General features: G+C 42.5%; 1 protein-coding gene across 1 annotated transcript in view; it reads left to right on the forward strand.

Annotated features, from left to right (window-relative positions):
- The window catches only part of FER (FER tyrosine kinase), a 409,588-nt gene that overhangs the window by 229,175 nt on the left and 162,511 nt on the right, over positions 1–17,902 (forward strand). The window contains exons 15-17 of the mRNA XM_065406919.1: positions 3,719–3,775; positions 13,411–13,526; positions 15,850–15,944. Of these exons, the coding sequence (XP_065262991.1) occupies positions 3,719–3,775; positions 13,411–13,526; positions 15,850–15,944 (268 nt within the window). The remainder of the gene's footprint in view (positions 1–3,718; positions 3,776–13,410; positions 13,527–15,849; positions 15,945–17,902) is intronic.

Consider the following 17,902-nt stretch of genomic DNA (forward strand, 5'->3'; position numbering starts at 1 on the left):
AAGTATACTTGGTCCTGCCTCCATGTGGGTGGGGGAACTAGACTGACCTCCCAAGGTCCCTTCTAGCCTTACCTTTCTATGATTCTCTGATGGGAGGTCCCCAAATGATGTCCCAATCACTGATCAATACAGAAGAGATTTTACTGTCTGATTAGAACAAATCTGATAATTTCTTAGGAATCAGATTGGTCCAAAAGAATCTAAAAATGGAATATTTTTCACATACTCCATCACCTTAAAAAAAAAACAAAAAAAAACTCAGCTGCAAAATTAAAAGAGACAAATGAAAACAAGCAGAAAATGTTCAGGATGATCTTAAATGTTGTCAAGGACATGAAGCAAACCGACAAAAGCCAAGCACTCTGTTAGGTACAAGAAAATAGTAAAACAGTCTGTGTTGTAACCTACAGATGAAGGTGTAAAAATGTCTTCTCTCTTCTTAGTTTGTATGTCTCAGCCATAAAAATTATTTTAATATCTTTTTGTCTTTAACACAGACTGCAAAATGGTGGTCGTATTTGTTCTGCTACAGGATCCCAGCCCCCTCCACTTATGGAAGCAAAGGAGACAGTACAGTCAAAAGAAAGGGGGGGAAGTCTGCAGCAGATTGAGAAATAATATTTTTTAATTAGCTCCCTCAATCCATTTGATAAAAGAAGAGCTTCCTATTTTTTTCCCCTCTGTCCAGATGAGAAAATGTAGAGGTTCAGATTTTAAAATATATCTAATTTAAGAAAAGCAAATAAAGTATGCACTTTAAAATGCTAAATAAGTCTACTAACTTGATTGTAAATTGTCCTACAGCCAGGATACATTTTTGAATTTAACAAAATTAGATCAGGTTTTGGATTTTGGCTGAGAATAAGCTTGTTTAAAAAAAAAAAAATTCTTAGAAAGCGGAACTTGTTCTCAGTTAATCCATGACCAACGAAGGTGTATTTACAATACATTGCAGCTCTTAATTTTAGGTTAACATTGGTGGCACAAAGGAGCCTTTAAATCAACACTAAATATCAGAAAAAAGAGAATCCAAAAGACTTTAAATCAATTCAGTTTAATTCTGGTCAGTTATTGATGTTGCTGTCACCTCTAGATTAGATTGTTCTATATGTTCCACAGTTCGACCATTATAAAACTGAAGTTAATGCTCAGTGCAGCCACTTGATTATTAAGCAGTGCAATACAAAAAATTAGCACATTATACCCCTAATCTGTAATCTGCACTGGCTGTCAATATGTTTACATATTGAATATTTTGAGATTGGTTTACCTGAGAGACCACCTTATTTTCTCTGTTGCAGCTGTGATTAGTGCTGCTGCTCAAACTTGGCCTCTCTCATTTTGAGGGAGGAAACAGGTAAGGAGGTCCTTGACTTTCGAATTTGCTTTCCGTTGGTGCATGAAGGCTAGATTTGCTATTTTACCAGGCATGCTACAAAACCCACCTTTTAATCTGAGATTTAGGGAGAAAATGGATTGATGGGATGGCAAAAGACTGGTTTAGATTTGGGTTTGTTTCATTAGTAATGGACAGATCCATGGTGTAAGTGTGATGATAAATTTTCATATAAGATATTGTTGCTGATGGTATTTGTGTGGTGCCTAGAGTATCATATGCTGGAAGAATCTAAAGAAATAAACAGAAATAAATAATCCCTCTGCATAACCATACCTATTAGTATTAAAATACAGCACTGGAAATGTTTCAACAAAAGGTGTTTGTATCAATCCAAATGTGTCCCAGTGCAGTCAGCAGCTATTGCAGCCATTTAATACATATGCTGTTCTGTAATAGAATGTTTGCATGACTGGTCTTCAGTACTTTACTGACACTATAATTGATGTTTGGTTGTTTTATTATACTACAGGATATTACTTGAGAAATACATGAAACTGCACACAGTAGGTTTAATAAATGCTAACACATGGCCAGTTCATCTGTAGAAAAACTGGTTCTTTTTACAATGTACTGGAAGGGAAACCATTTTGTTGGATCAAGTCAGAATTAGGTTTGTTGTTTTTTTATATTGCAAAAGGAAGTCTCCTTATCCTTATCTCCTTACTTTGACTAAGGTCATTTTTAAAATCAGCAATAGCAGATATCAGATCCTGAGCTTTATGAAAATAGTGCCTGTTGTGCTCTATTTACATGTTGTGACAAAGTTCCTCCTCTATCTTGGTGGGTCCGCGGTTACAATTGGGACCGCGGGGTTTTGTCTTCTTGGTACGTCCAACCGTGATACTGCTGGGCCCACACTGCTGTCATTACCCCAGATCTGGCCAGGATCTCTTCTTTCAGCTGGGGATAGTCTGCCGCAGCCTCTTCAGGCAGATCATGGTAGGCTGCCTGGGCCTCCCCACACAGGAATGGGGCAAGGATGCCAGACCACTGATCTCGAGGCCAGGCCTCCCGTAGGGCTGTCCTCTCAAAGGCCAGAAGGTATGCCTCTACATCATCCTCCCGTGTCATTTTCTGCAGCCAATGGCTGGCCTGTATGAGCCGCGTCCCATCATGGCCGCGATTCAGCTCTGTAAGGGACTTTACCTGGTTTACCAGTTCCCGCAACATAGCTCGGTCTTGAGCAGCCTGGTCCATCAGCAGGCGATTAGTCTCTTGCTGCAGCCGCACTGCCTCCTGTTGGGCGGCTGCCTGGACACAGGTAGCCTCCTGCTGGGCCACCGTAGCTTGTATCAGTGCCCGCACTGTGTCATCCATTGTGGTGAAAAAAATAAACCCTCTCCCTTTTTTCTGTTTTTTTTTTTTTTTTTTTTTTAAATCACCCTCCTTCTTCCGCCGCGCTGTGCACCCCAAGATCCCACCCCTGACACCAGTGTGACAAAGTTCCTCCTCTATCTTGGTGGGTCCTGCGCTTATTGGCGGATTTTCTTGCCTCAGAGATTCACCATGTGGGTTGGGGAACAGCCCAGAGACCTTCCCCTCTGGAAGAACCCACAGTCCAGGTCAATTGGGAGGTTTGGGGGGAACCCGGGCCCGCCCTCTACTCCGGGTTCCAGCCCAGGGCCCTGTGGACTGCAGTTGTCTATAGTGCCTCCTGTAACAGCTGCATGACAGCTACAACTCCCTGGGCTACTTCCCCATGGCCTCCTCCAAACACCTTCCTTATTCTCCCCACAGGACCTTCCTCCTGGTGTCTGATAACGCTTGTGCTCCTCAGTCCTCCAGCAGCACACCCTCTCACTCTCAGCTCCTTGGGCCTCTTGCTCCCAGGTCCTCACACTCTCACCACAAACTGAAGTGAGCTCCTTTTAAAACCCAGGTGCCCTGATTAGCCTGCCTTAATTGATTCTAGCAGCTTCTTCTTAATTGGCCTGCCTGCCTTAACTGGTTCTAGCAGGTTCCTGATTACTCTAGTGCAGCCCCTTCTCTGGTCACTCAGGGAACAGAAAACTACTCATCCAGTGACCAGTATATTTGCCCTCTACCAGACTCCTGTACCCCACTAGTCTGGGTCTGTCACAATGTATAGTATCATGCTGAAGGAGAAATTTGCTATAATGTAGATTTTAATATTCTATTGTGCAGCAACATTTCTTAAATCTGTTTTATAGCTCTTGAGGTTATAATGTCTTGGCATGCTGTTGATTGAATGGTCTGAATGAAATATTCCTTTAGGTCTATTTCTACTAGCTCAAATACATCTTATAGGAAATATACTCTTGCATGGACTAAGCAACTGTTTTTTCCCCCTTGCTGTAGGATAAGAAATGGGTTCTCAATCATGAAGATGTCACACTGGGAGAATTACTGGGCAAAGTAAGTAATCAACAGAACTAAATGAAAAAAAAATCCTTAGCCTATGAGTTCCAAGTATGTATTGATTGTGAAGTCTGTAGTTTTCTTATTTTTTGAGTTTTTATTTTTCTAGTAAACATTTCTTTGTAGTAATATGGTTTAATGCATTGCAAATAGCATTGAATTTCAGCATACATAAAAGTACACCATGTTTACTAGTAAATAATAAATGTTCTCTGTCTTTTGTTGATTGGTATAAGTGTTTTAAGAGCAGCTTGCATATTTCATACATTTACATATACATACTGATTTTTAACAATCTAATTTTATGTTTTGTAAAAATGCAAGCAATAAGGAATGTTACTGTAAAGTAGTAAAGGTGCTTACATAAATTAGTGAGCTGATAAAAATAGGATGCTTTATGTGGACTGAACTGACTTTGTATGACCTGCTCAGTGTTAGAAGGCAAGTAAAATAGAGTGTAGGTAACATCACAATAGATGCATTAGTCAAAATAATACTTAACACTTACGTAGTGGTTTACATCGTCAAAGTCTTTTACAAACATAAATCTTTAGAACACTTCTATAAGTTAGTAAGTAACTAGCCCTATAGCCTATTTTATATTTGGTGAAACTGATGCCAAACCACATGGTGAGTTAGCACAAGTACTGAAATTAATGTTCAGGAATTCCTAGCTCTCAACTCTGTGTTTAATCCACTATACTACACTGCCTCTAATGCTCTAGAATATGCCCCAAAACCTGAAAAGTGGTTTAAATCAAAAGAACACACACAAAGACAGTTGACTTAGCGTAAAATGTGTACGTTCCTTATACTGTAAGAATTGATGAACCGTTCAAAGAATAGGAGAGGAAAACTCTGTCAAAGCATTCTGCTGCACAGGATAAAATCCATTTGAAAGCCTAAGGAAACAAAAACACAAACGGCCATTAGATAAACAGAGAATTATGTCCACTAAAAATGCCACACAGTTATAATGCCAGTTCTACTGAAGAACATGGAAAAGCAGCAAGCTGGAAAAAATACACATTTCTGGCATCAATCAAGGCCTTCTCACAAAAACAAACATTAATTATCCCTAGGTGAGCAAGACAGACACAATGAGTCATTGAACAAAAGTAATACATTTCAACATTAAGTAAAAGAAGTTAAGTAACTGTGCATGAAAAAATAATTTAGTAAAATGAGTTATGATTATATCAAGATATGGTTTGACAGAAAAATTTAGAGAACATCCAATAACTGAAGAATTACTTCTTGTGAAAGAAAATTGCCTCAATTGTGCATGTATATTGCTGTTATGTAAAAGAACTGATTCAGGCGCAACCACATGCAGAAAAGGCAGAAATGTTCAATAAGTATTTCATTTCTGTATTTGGAAAGGAGTAGGATGATTTACTCATATCACATGAAGATGGTGAACTACTTTCCAGTCAATTACTAATTAAGAAGGATGTGAAACAGTACCTAGTAGGGATAAATCAGCAGGCCCAGATAACTTATATCTAAGAATTGTAAAAGAGTTGGCATAAAACACCCTTGATCCCCTCATGTTAATTTTTAATAAATCTTGGAATACTGGGGAAAATCCAGAAGAATGGAAAAAGTCATGCCAATATTCAAAAAGGTCAAGCTGAATGACGCAGCTAATTATAGGCCAGTTAGCCTGCCATCAGTCCTGGGCAAAATAACGTAAAAGCTGATCTAGGATTCAATCAATAAAGAATTAAAGGGTTGGATTATACTTAATGCTAATTAACATGATTTTATGGAAGAATAGGTCTTGTCAAACAAACCTGATTTTTTAATGCGATTTCATGTTTGATAAAGGTTACGCAGATGTAATGTACTTGGACTTTTATAAGGCATTTGACATTCTCATTTAAAAATCAGTACTAGACAATATCAATACATCATATGTTAAATGGATTAAGAATTGGCTAACTGACAGATCTCAAAAAATCAGCTGTCAGGAAATTGTTGAATGGAAGTGTTTCTACTGGGGCTCTGCAGGTATCTGTTCTAGGCCCACTGTTTAACATTTTTATTAAGTAAATATAAAATTATTGCTGATAAAATTTGCAGATGACACAAAGATTAGAGAAATGGTAAATAATGAGGACTGGGCAGTAATACAAAGTGATTTGGATCACCTGATAAGATGGGCCCATTCAAACAAAATATATTTTAATACAGTTAACTGTGAGGTCATACATCTAGGAACAAAGAATTCAGGCCACTCCTACAGAATGGGGGATGGTATCCTGTAAAGAAGTGATTTTGAAAAGGATTTAGGGATCATAGCAGACAAATGCTAGAACATGAACTTCCAGAGTGATGCTGTGGCAAAAAAGGCTAATGCAATCCTTTGATGTATAAACAGGGGACTAGTAAGTAGGAGTAGGGAGGTGACTTCCCTCATATACAGCATTAGTGAGACCACTACTGAAATATTACCTCCTTTTCTGATGTCCACATTTTTAAAGGGATGTTAAAAATTTGGAGGTTCTGAGAAAAGCCACAAAAATTATGTGTGCAGGAAACAATGTCTACACAAATGCTTAGTTTGGGGGGAAGCTAGGGTGTAATCTATTTTGCATTAGCCTGCTGCACCCTTTGAAATGGGAGTAGATTAAAGCACAGTAGGGAAATTTTACTGCATGGCAGCAGAGTCCACGTGGACACTTGACGCTCAACAAGTTAGTGTAGGATAGATTTACACCCCAGCTTGCCACAAACTATCATTCCCTGGGCTGACATTGCTAGGAAGCACCGTAGAAGTAGCAGGCTTGGCTCATAGAGAATTTTGCACGCTTTTTTTTTTTTTTTTTTTTGCCCACTAATGTAGTGGCGATACTAACTGACTTGAAAGGGATTTCCAGCTAGCACTTTCTTGCCCAAAGAAGATCACCATGACATTGGGCTTGTCTAAACTAGGATTACAGGCGTACTTTATGTAGTGAACTCTGGTTCACCTCGACCAGCTAACATGTTCAAATACAATTAGGGTTTTAAAAAGCATGAAAATGTTTTAGCCCACAAGTTTTAAAAATACACCTTTTATCTTAGTTTAGACAAATTAACAGAGGCTTGAGATAGTAGAGGATGTAATAATTCTATAGTTCAGTTTCATGAAGGGAATATAGTATATAAGGAATATTATACAAGTGCAGACTTGAATATTTTAAATAAATTGTTTTATATCTTGGTTTTTTTAATGCAAGATCATTTTTCAAAGTTGTGTTTATACGTAGGGATTTAGAATAGAAGTACCTTGTAACTATAACAGCATTGCTATCATCCGTCTGAGTTTTATCTTTCTCCTTACCATTTGTATCTCTTCCCTCCTCCTTTTTTTTTTTTTGCTTTTCACATTAGTATGTGTGCTCATGTACAGATGTGTGGTGATTATTTTAAAAAATCTCATTTACTCAGAGAAACAAGGAAAGCACTTCCTGCAAATTCTGGCTATGTTTACTGAAGTCATGTAACCCCAAACAGAGGCACACATAAGGAAAGAGATCTGTGTAGAGATAAACCAGGGATAGCTTTAAGATTTAGCCATATCTGTTCTTATTGTGGGGGGTGGGGAAGGAAAAAAAGAAAACCAACAAGCACAGACAAAGGAAATATGCCCTTCAATTTTGTGCTCCTGTGCATGGTCTGCTCCTTTGCATGAGTATAATCTTTTCATAGTTTCTTAGCCCTGGTCTACACTACGAGGTTAGGTTGAATTTAGCCGTATTAGGTTGATTTTATAAGCAATGCATCTACACAACCAACCCCATTCCATCGACCTAAAGGGCTCTTAAAATTGACTGCTGTACTCCTCCCCGGCGAGGGGAGTAGTGCTAAAATTGACCTTCTTGGGTCAAATTTGGGGTAGTGCAGACGCAATTAGATGGTATTGGCCTCCGGGAGCTATCCCAGAGTGTTCCAATGTGACCATTCTGGACAGCACTTTCATCTCCGATGCACTAGCCAGGTACACTGAAAAAGCCCTGGGAAATTTTAAATTTAATTTCCTGTTTGGTCAGCGTGGTGAGCTCAGCAGCACAGGTGACCATGCAGTCCCAGAATTGCAAATGAGCTCCAGCAGGGACCGAACGGGAGACACTGGATCTGATTGCTTTATGGGGAGAAGAATCTGTGCAGGCCGAACTACAATAAAAAAGAAGAAATGCTAATATATATGTCAAAATCGCACAGGGCATGATGGACAGAGGCTACAACAGGGACACACAGCAGGGCCGCGTGAAAGCTAAGGAGCTCAGGCAAGCCTACCAAAAGACAAAGGAGGCAAATGGTCGCTCCGGGTCAGAGCCCCATACATGCCGCTTCTATGATCAGCTGCATGACATTCTAGGGGGGGACCCTACCACTACCCCACCACTGTCTGTAGACAGCTATAAGTGGGGAGTCTCATGCAACAGGGAGGAGGATTTTGTGGATGAGGACGAGGAGGAGGAGAATGCGCAGCAGGCAAGCGGAGAATCCGTTCTCCCCAGCAGCTAGGACCTTTTCATCACCCTGGAGCCAATACCCTCACAAGGCGGGTTCCTGGACCCTGAAGCAGGAGAAGGCACCTCTGGTGAGTGCACATTTGTAACTACACTACAGGGTTTAAAAGCAGTTGTGTTTAATGTTTGATTTGCCCTGAAGACTTGGGATGCATTCGCGGCCAGTACAGCTACTGGAAAAGTCTGTTAATGTGTTTGGGGATGGAGCAGGAATCCTCCAGGCACATCTCCATGAACCTCTCCTGGAGGTACTCTGAAAGCCTTTGCAGAAGGTTTCTGGGGAGGGCTGCCTTATTTCGTCCTCCAGGGTAGGACACTTTACCACGTCAAGCCAGTAGCAAGTAGTCTGGAATCATTGTAGCACAAAGCATGTCAGCGAATGGTCCTGGGTTTTGATTGCATTCAAGCAACATTTGGTCTATATCTTTCTGTGTAGCCTCAGGAGAGTGATATCATTCATGGTCACCTGGTTGAAATAGGGGAATTTTTGTAAGGGAACAGTAAAAGGACCCCATTCATGCTGGGCTGTTTGTGCTTGGCTAAAAGGGATCATCCCAGAGAATAGCCACACGCTGGGGTGGAGGGAGTGGTTTGCTGCACATCCACCCGAAAACCGCAGACCCTCCTTTTAAATGGCAAACCCAACCAGCATTGCTTGCTATGGGAAAGGAGGGCGCTGCAGTTTGAAACCATTCCCACATGTTATGAAGGCAGAAGAAGCCAACCCCACATACCCTTTGGCTTACCATGGCTGCCTGGAAACCGAATTCTGTTGCCCAGCCCTGTGTGATGTGTCACCATACCGGCAGGCGCTCAATATAAAAGGCAAAATGCGACCTTGTACCTAAAGCACATGTGCTGTCTGCTGTGAATTGCTTGATTCACTGTGAAAGTGTCTCCCTTTTGTTCTCAGAAATGTATCTTCTTAAATTCTATTCTCCCTTTTTATCCCCCCGCAGATGCAAATATTTCTACGCTCCCCCTATCATCTCCGTCCCAGAGGTTATCGCAGATTAGAAGGCGAAAAAAATGCACTCGCGATGACATGTTTTCCAAGCTCATGCAGTCCTCCCGCACTGATAGGGCACAGCTGAATGCATGGAGGCATACAGTGACAGAGGCCAGGAAAGCATACAGTGAGCGCGATGAGAAGAGGCAGGAGACGATGCTGAGGTTAATGGGAGAGCAAACAGACATGCTCAGGCGTCTGGTGGAGCTGCAGGAAAGGCAACAAGAGCACAGACCGCCACTGCATCCGCTGTATAACCGCCTGCCCTCCTCCCCAAGTTCCATATCCTCTTCACCCAGACGCCCAAGAACGCGGGGGGTGGGGAGGAGGCTCTGGGCACCCAGCCACTTAACTCCAGATTATGGCTGAAGCAACAGAAGGCTGTCATTCAAACTGTTTTGATTTGTAGTGTGGCTACAATAAGAAATGTGGCCTTGTCCTTCCCTCCTCCCGCACCCCACCTGGGCTACCTTGTCAGCTATCTCACTTTTTTTTTTAGTTAATAAAGAAAGAATGCATGGTTTCAAAACAATAGTGACTTTATTTCCTTTGCCAGCTGTGATCGAAGGGGGGAGGGTGGTTGGCTTACAGGGAATTAAAATCAGCAAAGGCGGGTTTGCATCAAGGAGAAACACACACAGTCTGTCCAGTCATGAAACTGGTTTTCAAAGCCTCTCTGATGCGCAGCACGCCTAGCTGTGCTCTTCTAATCGCCCTGGTATCTAGCTGCTCAAAATCGGCCGCCAGGCGATTTGCCTCAACCTCCCACCCTGCCATAAATGTCTCCCCCTTACTCTCACAGATATTATGGAGCACACAGCAAACAGCAATAACAATGGGAATATTGGTTGTACTGAGGTCTAACCTAGTAAGCAAACAGCGCCAGCAAGCTTTTAAACATCCAAAGGCACATTCTACCACCATTCTGCACTTGCTCAGCCTATAGTTGAACTGCTCCTTTCTACTGTCCAGGCTGCCTGTGTATGGCTTCATGAGTCATAAGAGCAAGGGGGAGGCTGGGTCTCCAAGGATAACTATTGGCATTTCAACATCCCCAACAGTAATCTTCTGGTCTGGGAAGTAAGTCCCTTCTTGCAGCTGTTCAAACAGCCCAGCGTTCCTAAAGATGCGAGCATCATGCACCTTTCCTGGCCATCCCACGTTGATGTCAGTGAAACGTCCCTTGTGATCCACCAGTGCTTGCAGCACCATTGAGAAGTACCCCTTGCAGTTTACGTACTGGTTGGCAAGGTGGTCCGGGGCCAAGATAGGGATATGCATTCCATCTATCGCCCCACCACAGTTAGGGAACCCCATTGCAGCAAAGCCATCCACTATGACCTGCACGTTTCCCAGACTCACTACCCTTGCTAGCAGAAGGTTAGTGATTGCCTTGGCTACTTGGATCACAGCAGCCCCCACAGTAGATTTGTCCACTCCACAGTGGATTTGATTCCCAACAGACCGGTAGCAGTCAGGCATTGCAAGCTTCCACAGGGCTATCGCCACTCGTTTCTCAACTGTCAGGGCAGCTCACATCTTGGTATGCCTGCGCTTCAGGGTGGGGGAAAGCAACTCACAAAGTTCCAGGAAAGTGGCCTTACGCATGCGAAAGTTTCAGTCACTGGGAATCATCCAATACCTGCAACACTATGCGGTTCCATCAGTCTGTGCTTGTTTGCCGTGCCCAGAATCGGCGTTTCACTGTATCAACCTGCCCCACTGCCGCCATGATGTCCCAATTGCCACATCCCGTGCTTTCAGGAACGTCTATGTCCATGTCCTCCTCACAATCATCCTCATGCTGGCGGCTCCTAGCCAGGTTCTGCACATACTGCAGGATAATGCGCGAGGTGGTTTGCTGTGCTCACAACAGCAGCAGTGAGCTGAGCGGGCTCCATGCTTGCTGTGCTATTGCGTCTGCACGGGTCACCCAGGAAAAAAGGTGCAAAATGATTGTCTGCCATTGCTTTCACGGAGGGAAGGAGGGGAGACTGGTGACGTGTACCCAAAACTACCCACGACAATGTTTTTGCCCCATCAGGAGCTTAACCCAGAATTCCAATGGACAGCGGGGACTGTGGGATAGCTACCCACAGTGCACAGCTCCATGCCTCAATCCTAGCCACAGTATTGAGGATGCACTCTGCTGACTTAATGCGCTTAGTGGGGGACATACACAATCGACTGTATAAGATGGCTTTCTAAAGATCGACTTCTATAAAATCGACCTACCATATATACTCGATCATAAATAAGCAGGTTCGTTTATAAGCTGACCCCCCCCCCCCAGATGGATAAGTAAAAATGGAAATTTTTTATAACCTGTTCATAAGCCGACCCTATAATTCAGGGGTCAGCAAACTTGGCTCCCGGGCCATCAGGATAAGCCGCTGGCAGGCCGAGATGGTTTGTTTACCTCGAGCATCTGCAGGCACGGAGGTAAACCTAATGAAACAAAGTGTCCCGGCGCACCAGCTGCTTACCCTGATGGGCCGGGACAGCAACTGGTGGGGAAATTTGGCGGGGGGGGGGGAGAAGCTAGGAGTCAGGGGAGTAACCCCTGTGACCACCCCCCACATGACCCCACCCCTAGCCCGGGACCCCCACACTCCCCATCTCATCCCTTCCCACCTTATCTGGGGAGGGCCAGGGGAGGATGTCTCTGGCCCGGCTGGAGCTGCTCCGGCAGGCTGGGCAGCGCAGCCGCAGCCTACTCCGGCGGGCCAGACTGGGTGGCGCGGCCGCAGCATGTTCCAGCGGTCTGGGCCAGCGTGCTCTGGGGAGCAGGGCTGAGCAGCATGGCTGCAGCCGGCCAGCCCTGAAGCTGCAGCTGCTTTGGAGGCTGGGGGGGAGAGCAGCATGGCCAGAAGTGGAGAAACTCTGGCCCCGCCTCTTCTCTTCTGTCTCTGCTGGCTGTGCTGCCTCTCCTTGCTCCCTCTGTTGGGAGGAGGGGCTGTGTCCCACCTCTCCCTCTCTATACCCGTTCATAAGCCGACCCCCTTCTCTGGTGCTTCCCTTTTTTACTAAAAAAATTCGGCTTATGAACGAGTATATACGGTAATTTCGTAGTGTAGACATACCCTTAAGCCTAAGTAGTGAAAAAGCAGAAACTGAGAGCACCTTTGGGCCTGTGATAATTTCTTTTGATTTGCTGCCCCTTCAGTCTTTAACTAATTAGTTCCCATATCTCAATCATAGTTATTGTTTAGGTAATTAGCAACTTTATGGTAAGCTTAAATTACTTTTTAGTTGTCTTCATTCTACTGTCCTGCCTAATTAGTCCATATTATCCTGCTGTAAAGGCCAATTAAAAATGTCTTTCACATCTTGCTTGGCATCTCAGAAATCTGAATATAGAACAAGTTACTTTTTAAATCCACTTATTGGCAAAATGTGGGGCCTCAAACCCTCATCTTTGTATAGAGTGTAAAATTCTGAAAATGGGAGAGGAAAACCTTCCTATATATGGAGAGCCTTTGGCCTCCCTGCCCAATTTATATGTAGATAGTAATGTAATAATACAGATGAGAACTGGCTGTAACAATAGTTGATTATACTGTAATCAATACAGTTGCCTACATCATGCCCCATCAAAAATCATATCAGATAACAAAAATTCTGCATCTCAAAGTAGGGAATTAACAATTCCCCATTTTCTTATCTGGAGATGTGAAGTTAATATCAAAGAGGAGGAAGAAAGTAATATTTTCAACGTGTCACCCAGATTTTAGAAGTTAATGAAGTTCCACTGACTAAAAAAGGATTTGAAGAAAAATCTACTTTGTCTATTCAGAAAATGCTTTACTGTTTTCAGAAAAGTTACAGTAGAATATCTTGTCAAATTCTGTATGTTAGATATGGCCAAATATAAAAATGTATTATGAACTGAATGATGTTAGAGTAAGAGCAAGAAAATAAAACAATTTTCCTTTGAAGTTAGTGTGTGACTTTATAAGAGCATCTTTAAAACATAGATCCTAATGAAAATTCTTTGACATGCGGTATCTGTTTCTTCTGAATAATGATTAGCTTTATTTTTCTGAAGACTTAAAAGTTATGTGTTTACTCAGCACAATGAATATATATATTTGCAATTTCAGGGTAATTTTGGTGAAGTATATAAGGGAACATTAAAGGATAAAACTCCTGTTGCTGTAAAAACTTGTAAAGAAGACCTTCCTCAGGAACTGAAAATAAAATTTTTATCAGAGGCCAGGTGAGTTCTCTACATATAATTAGATGTGTGCTTATCTTGGATCTTTTTTTAATTGAAATTTTAACTTTGAAAATTAAAGATTTCAGATATCTTTAGTGACCAGTCCAGCAATCATAAATAAGCCCTGAAACTAACATTGCCGCCCAATTAAGAGCTTTTTTCCAAAGGTCTGACCTTATCATAGACTCAAGCAAGACTTTAGAGTAGAAGTGGTTGTCATAAAGACATGTAGATATTGACCTCATTAACTGATCTTTCTCGGGAAGAAACAGGCCCTCTGGAAGAACTGGGTTGTGCCGGTCAGACAAAGGATATTCCTTGATAGTGGGGGAAAATGAGGTTGGAATAGTACCGTATATACTCAAGACCCTCCCAAGATGGATAAGTAAAAATGGAAAATGTTATGACCCGTTCATAAACCGACCCTATAATTCAGGGGTCAGCAAACTTTGGCTCCTGGGCCATCAGGATAAGCTGCTGGCGGGCCGAGATGGTTTGTTTACCTCGCGTCCGCAGGCACAGAGGTAAACCTAATGAAACAAAGTGTCCCGGCGCACCAGCTGCTTACCCTGACGGGCCGGGACAGCAATTGGTGGGGAAATTTGGGGGGGGGGGGAGAAGCTGGGGGTCAGGGCAGTAACCCCTATGACCACCCCCCACATGACCCCACCCCTAGCCCGGGACCCCCACACTCTCCCCATCCCATCCCTTCCCACCTTATCTGGGGAGGGCTAAGGGAGGATGTCTCTGGCCCGGCTTGAGCTGCTCCAGCAGGCTGGGCAGCTCAGCCGCAGCCTGCTCCGGCAGGCCAGACCGGGCGGCGCAGCCGCAGCATGTTCCAGCAGGCTGGGCCGGGCGGCACGGCTGCAGCGTGCTCCAGCGGGTCGGGTGGCGCAGCCACAGCCTGCTCTGGGGGGAGGGACCGCGTGGCACGGCTGCAGCCTGCCAGCCCTGGAGCTGCAGCTGCTTTGGAGGCTGGGGGGAGAGCAGCATGGCCAGAAGCGGAGAGACTCTGGCCCCGCCTCTTCCCTTCTGTCTCTGCTGGCTGTGCTGCCTCTCCTTGCTCCCTCTGTTGGGGGGAGGGGCTGTGCCCCACCTCTCCCTCTCTATACCCGTTCATAAGCCGACCCCCTTCTCTGGTGCTTCCCTTTTTTACTAAAAAAATTCGGCTTATGAACGAGTATAGACAGTAATTATATTACAAAACATTGGTGAAAAGAGTGCTAAGCCCATGTATGTGAGCTGATACGTGAGAATACAAGTACATGGCCTTTAAATTCTCAGGGTAAGGGAGTGTACCACAATATTTTAAAATGTTTTAAGTTATCTAGAGTTTAGCATAATTTCATTGTTCGATAAATAACTGAGTTTTACAAAGATAGAAACGTAGAAAACATTAGCTATATACAAATGACTTTTATTGGTTATTTCAACTATATAATTCCTTGAAAATGGCTTTGATTTCATGCTAATAGCCTGGCTGGCTACCAAGGAATTTCTTCACTTGCTAAGCAGCCTCCAACTCAAGAAATGATTTTGTATTGAAATGAAAATGAAATACATTATTCCTTACTGAGATGGCATTCAAGCATACTAATGCTTTCCTTTTTTTTTTTTTTTTTTAACAAGAGGTGGTTCAAGTTAATAAGTAGTAGGCATCAAACTTTCAAAAGCTATGATGTCTCTCTAGAATTCTCACCAGCCCTCCTTTTCATTTATAAGTCATGGCATATTCTTCTGTCTGTAATTGTTCTCATCATAGCCTTACTTAAGCAGATGCAAGTTTTATTGTTTTTGCTTCCTAAATTGGAATGTTTATCCTTAATTTTTTGTTTTCAGTTTAAATTATTTTTACTGTATTTAACGCTCAGGAAAATGAGTTGGAGGTTGAGCTGTGGGTAGGCAAAGTGCAGACAGATGCTTTGCAAGGTTTTTGACTGAACTCTCCCAGCACTCCCCAGTTCTGATCTTTTAGTTAAATTCTGGGCCTCATGAGGTATGACTGCCTTGTCATGCAAATTATATAGTTGTTTTATGATGTGGACAAATGGTGGGATCATTATGAGAATACTTAAGTAGATCTTGACTTGTAAATTAGTTAATATATTCACCAGTTTTTAATTTTCTCATCAGAGTGGTATGATTGTAATTCCACAGAGTGGTACTTTTGCATTGAAAGCAATTTGTTTTTATTTTGGATAACATAACAAGGGAAATTTTGCTTTAAAATAATGTTTAAGATACTTTCTCCTGATATTTATTTTAATCAACTTGCATCATGAAATATACTAACGTAATCAAACTTTTTTTGCACCCTATGCAGAATACTCAAGCAATATGACCATCCCAATATTGTCAAGCTAATAGGAGTTTGCACTCAAAGGCAGCCTATTTATATAGTTATGGAACTTATTCCAGGTAAATTTCTTTTTTGCATTTTTATAACATATAGCCCTGAGTTTATTATGTCTTAATTGCCTCTATTAGCGTTATCATGATCTATCCCAACAGTTCTACACTTATAAACTTTTCAGAGAGCTTGGTTTATGCTAGCCATGATGCTGTGCAGGTCTGCTGTGAGTTTGTCTATAATCAATCCAAACATCACAAGCTGTTAGAAAATACCATTACACATTTGTTTAGTGCAGGAATAGTCTTAGTTTTCCTCACTCCAGAGTAGAACAAAATACCCCTTTTTTTCATGAGCTGCCTATGTTATTGATGTCTTTGCTATTGATGAGTTAACTGAGTTTAAATTTAGACGTTCAACTTCTGTAACATCTTTGGCTACAGATGAGTAATGATCTATAATAGGCCCTATCCACTGAAGTTTTTTCTGTGTTTTATGTATATCTCTTCCATTAAAAAGTATGAAAATAAGTTATTTAGGAAAATTGTATTGTTTCTTTTTCTGATAGCCTTGTACCACTTTGGGACTGCTGTGTTTGTATTTTGCCAGCCGGTGGAGACAGTTTCCAACTGTTAGGATAATAGCAGCTGCTAGGCACTTTATTCCCACTTTGAATCTGTGTGTAGCAAGAAAATCTGTGTTATTGGTAACCTATGGTGTTCCTTACTATGCAGCACAGTTGATGAGTTTTTTAAAAAATGGCTTCAAAATTATATTCTGGGATGTAACAAGAACCATTCCATTCACAAAGAAATAGGCTATATTTTCACTGAAGGTTGGGTGTAGTTTATTGTTTATAATACTTGAGTATTAACAGAAGCACAGATGCAACTGTGAAATCTTAGTCCCATTACGATTTACTGTCTTTCACAATGAGATTATGTTGTATATGTGACTGACTTTTATAGCTTATGAAAATGGGAGACTAATAGTATTGTCTTGAGCCAGGCTTATTCTGGCAATGCTTTGTGAAGGCTTCCACAAACATCTCTGCCAATGTTCTTATATCCTGGCCTTAGACACTTTTGCCATTTTGGTACAGGATTCACAGGGCCCAGGACAAGATGAAAAAACAGGCCTCAGGTAGAGTGGTCTATGGGGAATCAGTGAATGGAATTTTAAATCTTTTACCCATCCCCGTGACTATTTCTACCTTCACACCCACCTAAAAGTTGATTTTTTTTCCCTCCTGGCTTCAGATATGCAAGAAACTTCCTAACTCTGATCCTGGTGTGCTTTGTTGTGCTCTGGGTATTCTGGCTAGCTTTGTAGTATTTACAATCCTTCACACCTAGTGCCAAGTCTTTTTGAGAGTTAAAAATGGCAGGCACACCAGGAGTAGGACCAACCCAACTGGAGAAGTTAGGAAGTCTGGTTCTGGTGAATGGGGCAGACAGAGGAAGGGCTGGGTACTAGCTTTATATTAGAGGGGTGATGGCTGTGTGCAGAATATTACTACTGTTTTTCACCTCCTTGATTGCAAATTTGGATGAGACTACCTAAAATAAGTTTCACTTGTGATCAGACCTAGAACTTGAACTTTGATCTTCATAAGTGAAATACTAGTGCTTTCATTCACTGCACCACCTGCCCCAGCTTTCTCAGTGTGTGTTTATTGTTTCTCGCTTTATATTTTCTCTCTGCAAATAAAATAACAAATGGAGATACTAGGATGGCCAGGTGTCTGGTTTTCGACCAGAAAGTCTGGTAAAAAAGGGGACCTGACAGTATCCGGTTACTGCGGGTGGGGGAGGCAGGGAGGTGCCTGGTCATTACCTGTGCTAACCCCTACTCAGCTGGAGCCACCTCCTACCTGCGTTGGGCAGCAGCAGCTCCCAGCTCCAAAGGCAAGTCCCTTCCACGCAGAGGGGAGGGAAAAAGCAGAGAATGACAGAAGACTGGGAGGGGGCGGGGAGGGAGAGCAGCAAATAGGGGGCGGGGCCTTGGTGAGAGGGGAGAGGCAGGA

This window comes from Emys orbicularis, chromosome 6 (assembly GCF_028017835.1).
Source record: "Emys orbicularis isolate rEmyOrb1 chromosome 6, rEmyOrb1.hap1, whole genome shotgun sequence".
NCBI classification, from domain to species: domain Eukaryota; kingdom Metazoa; phylum Chordata; order Testudines; family Emydidae; genus Emys; species Emys orbicularis.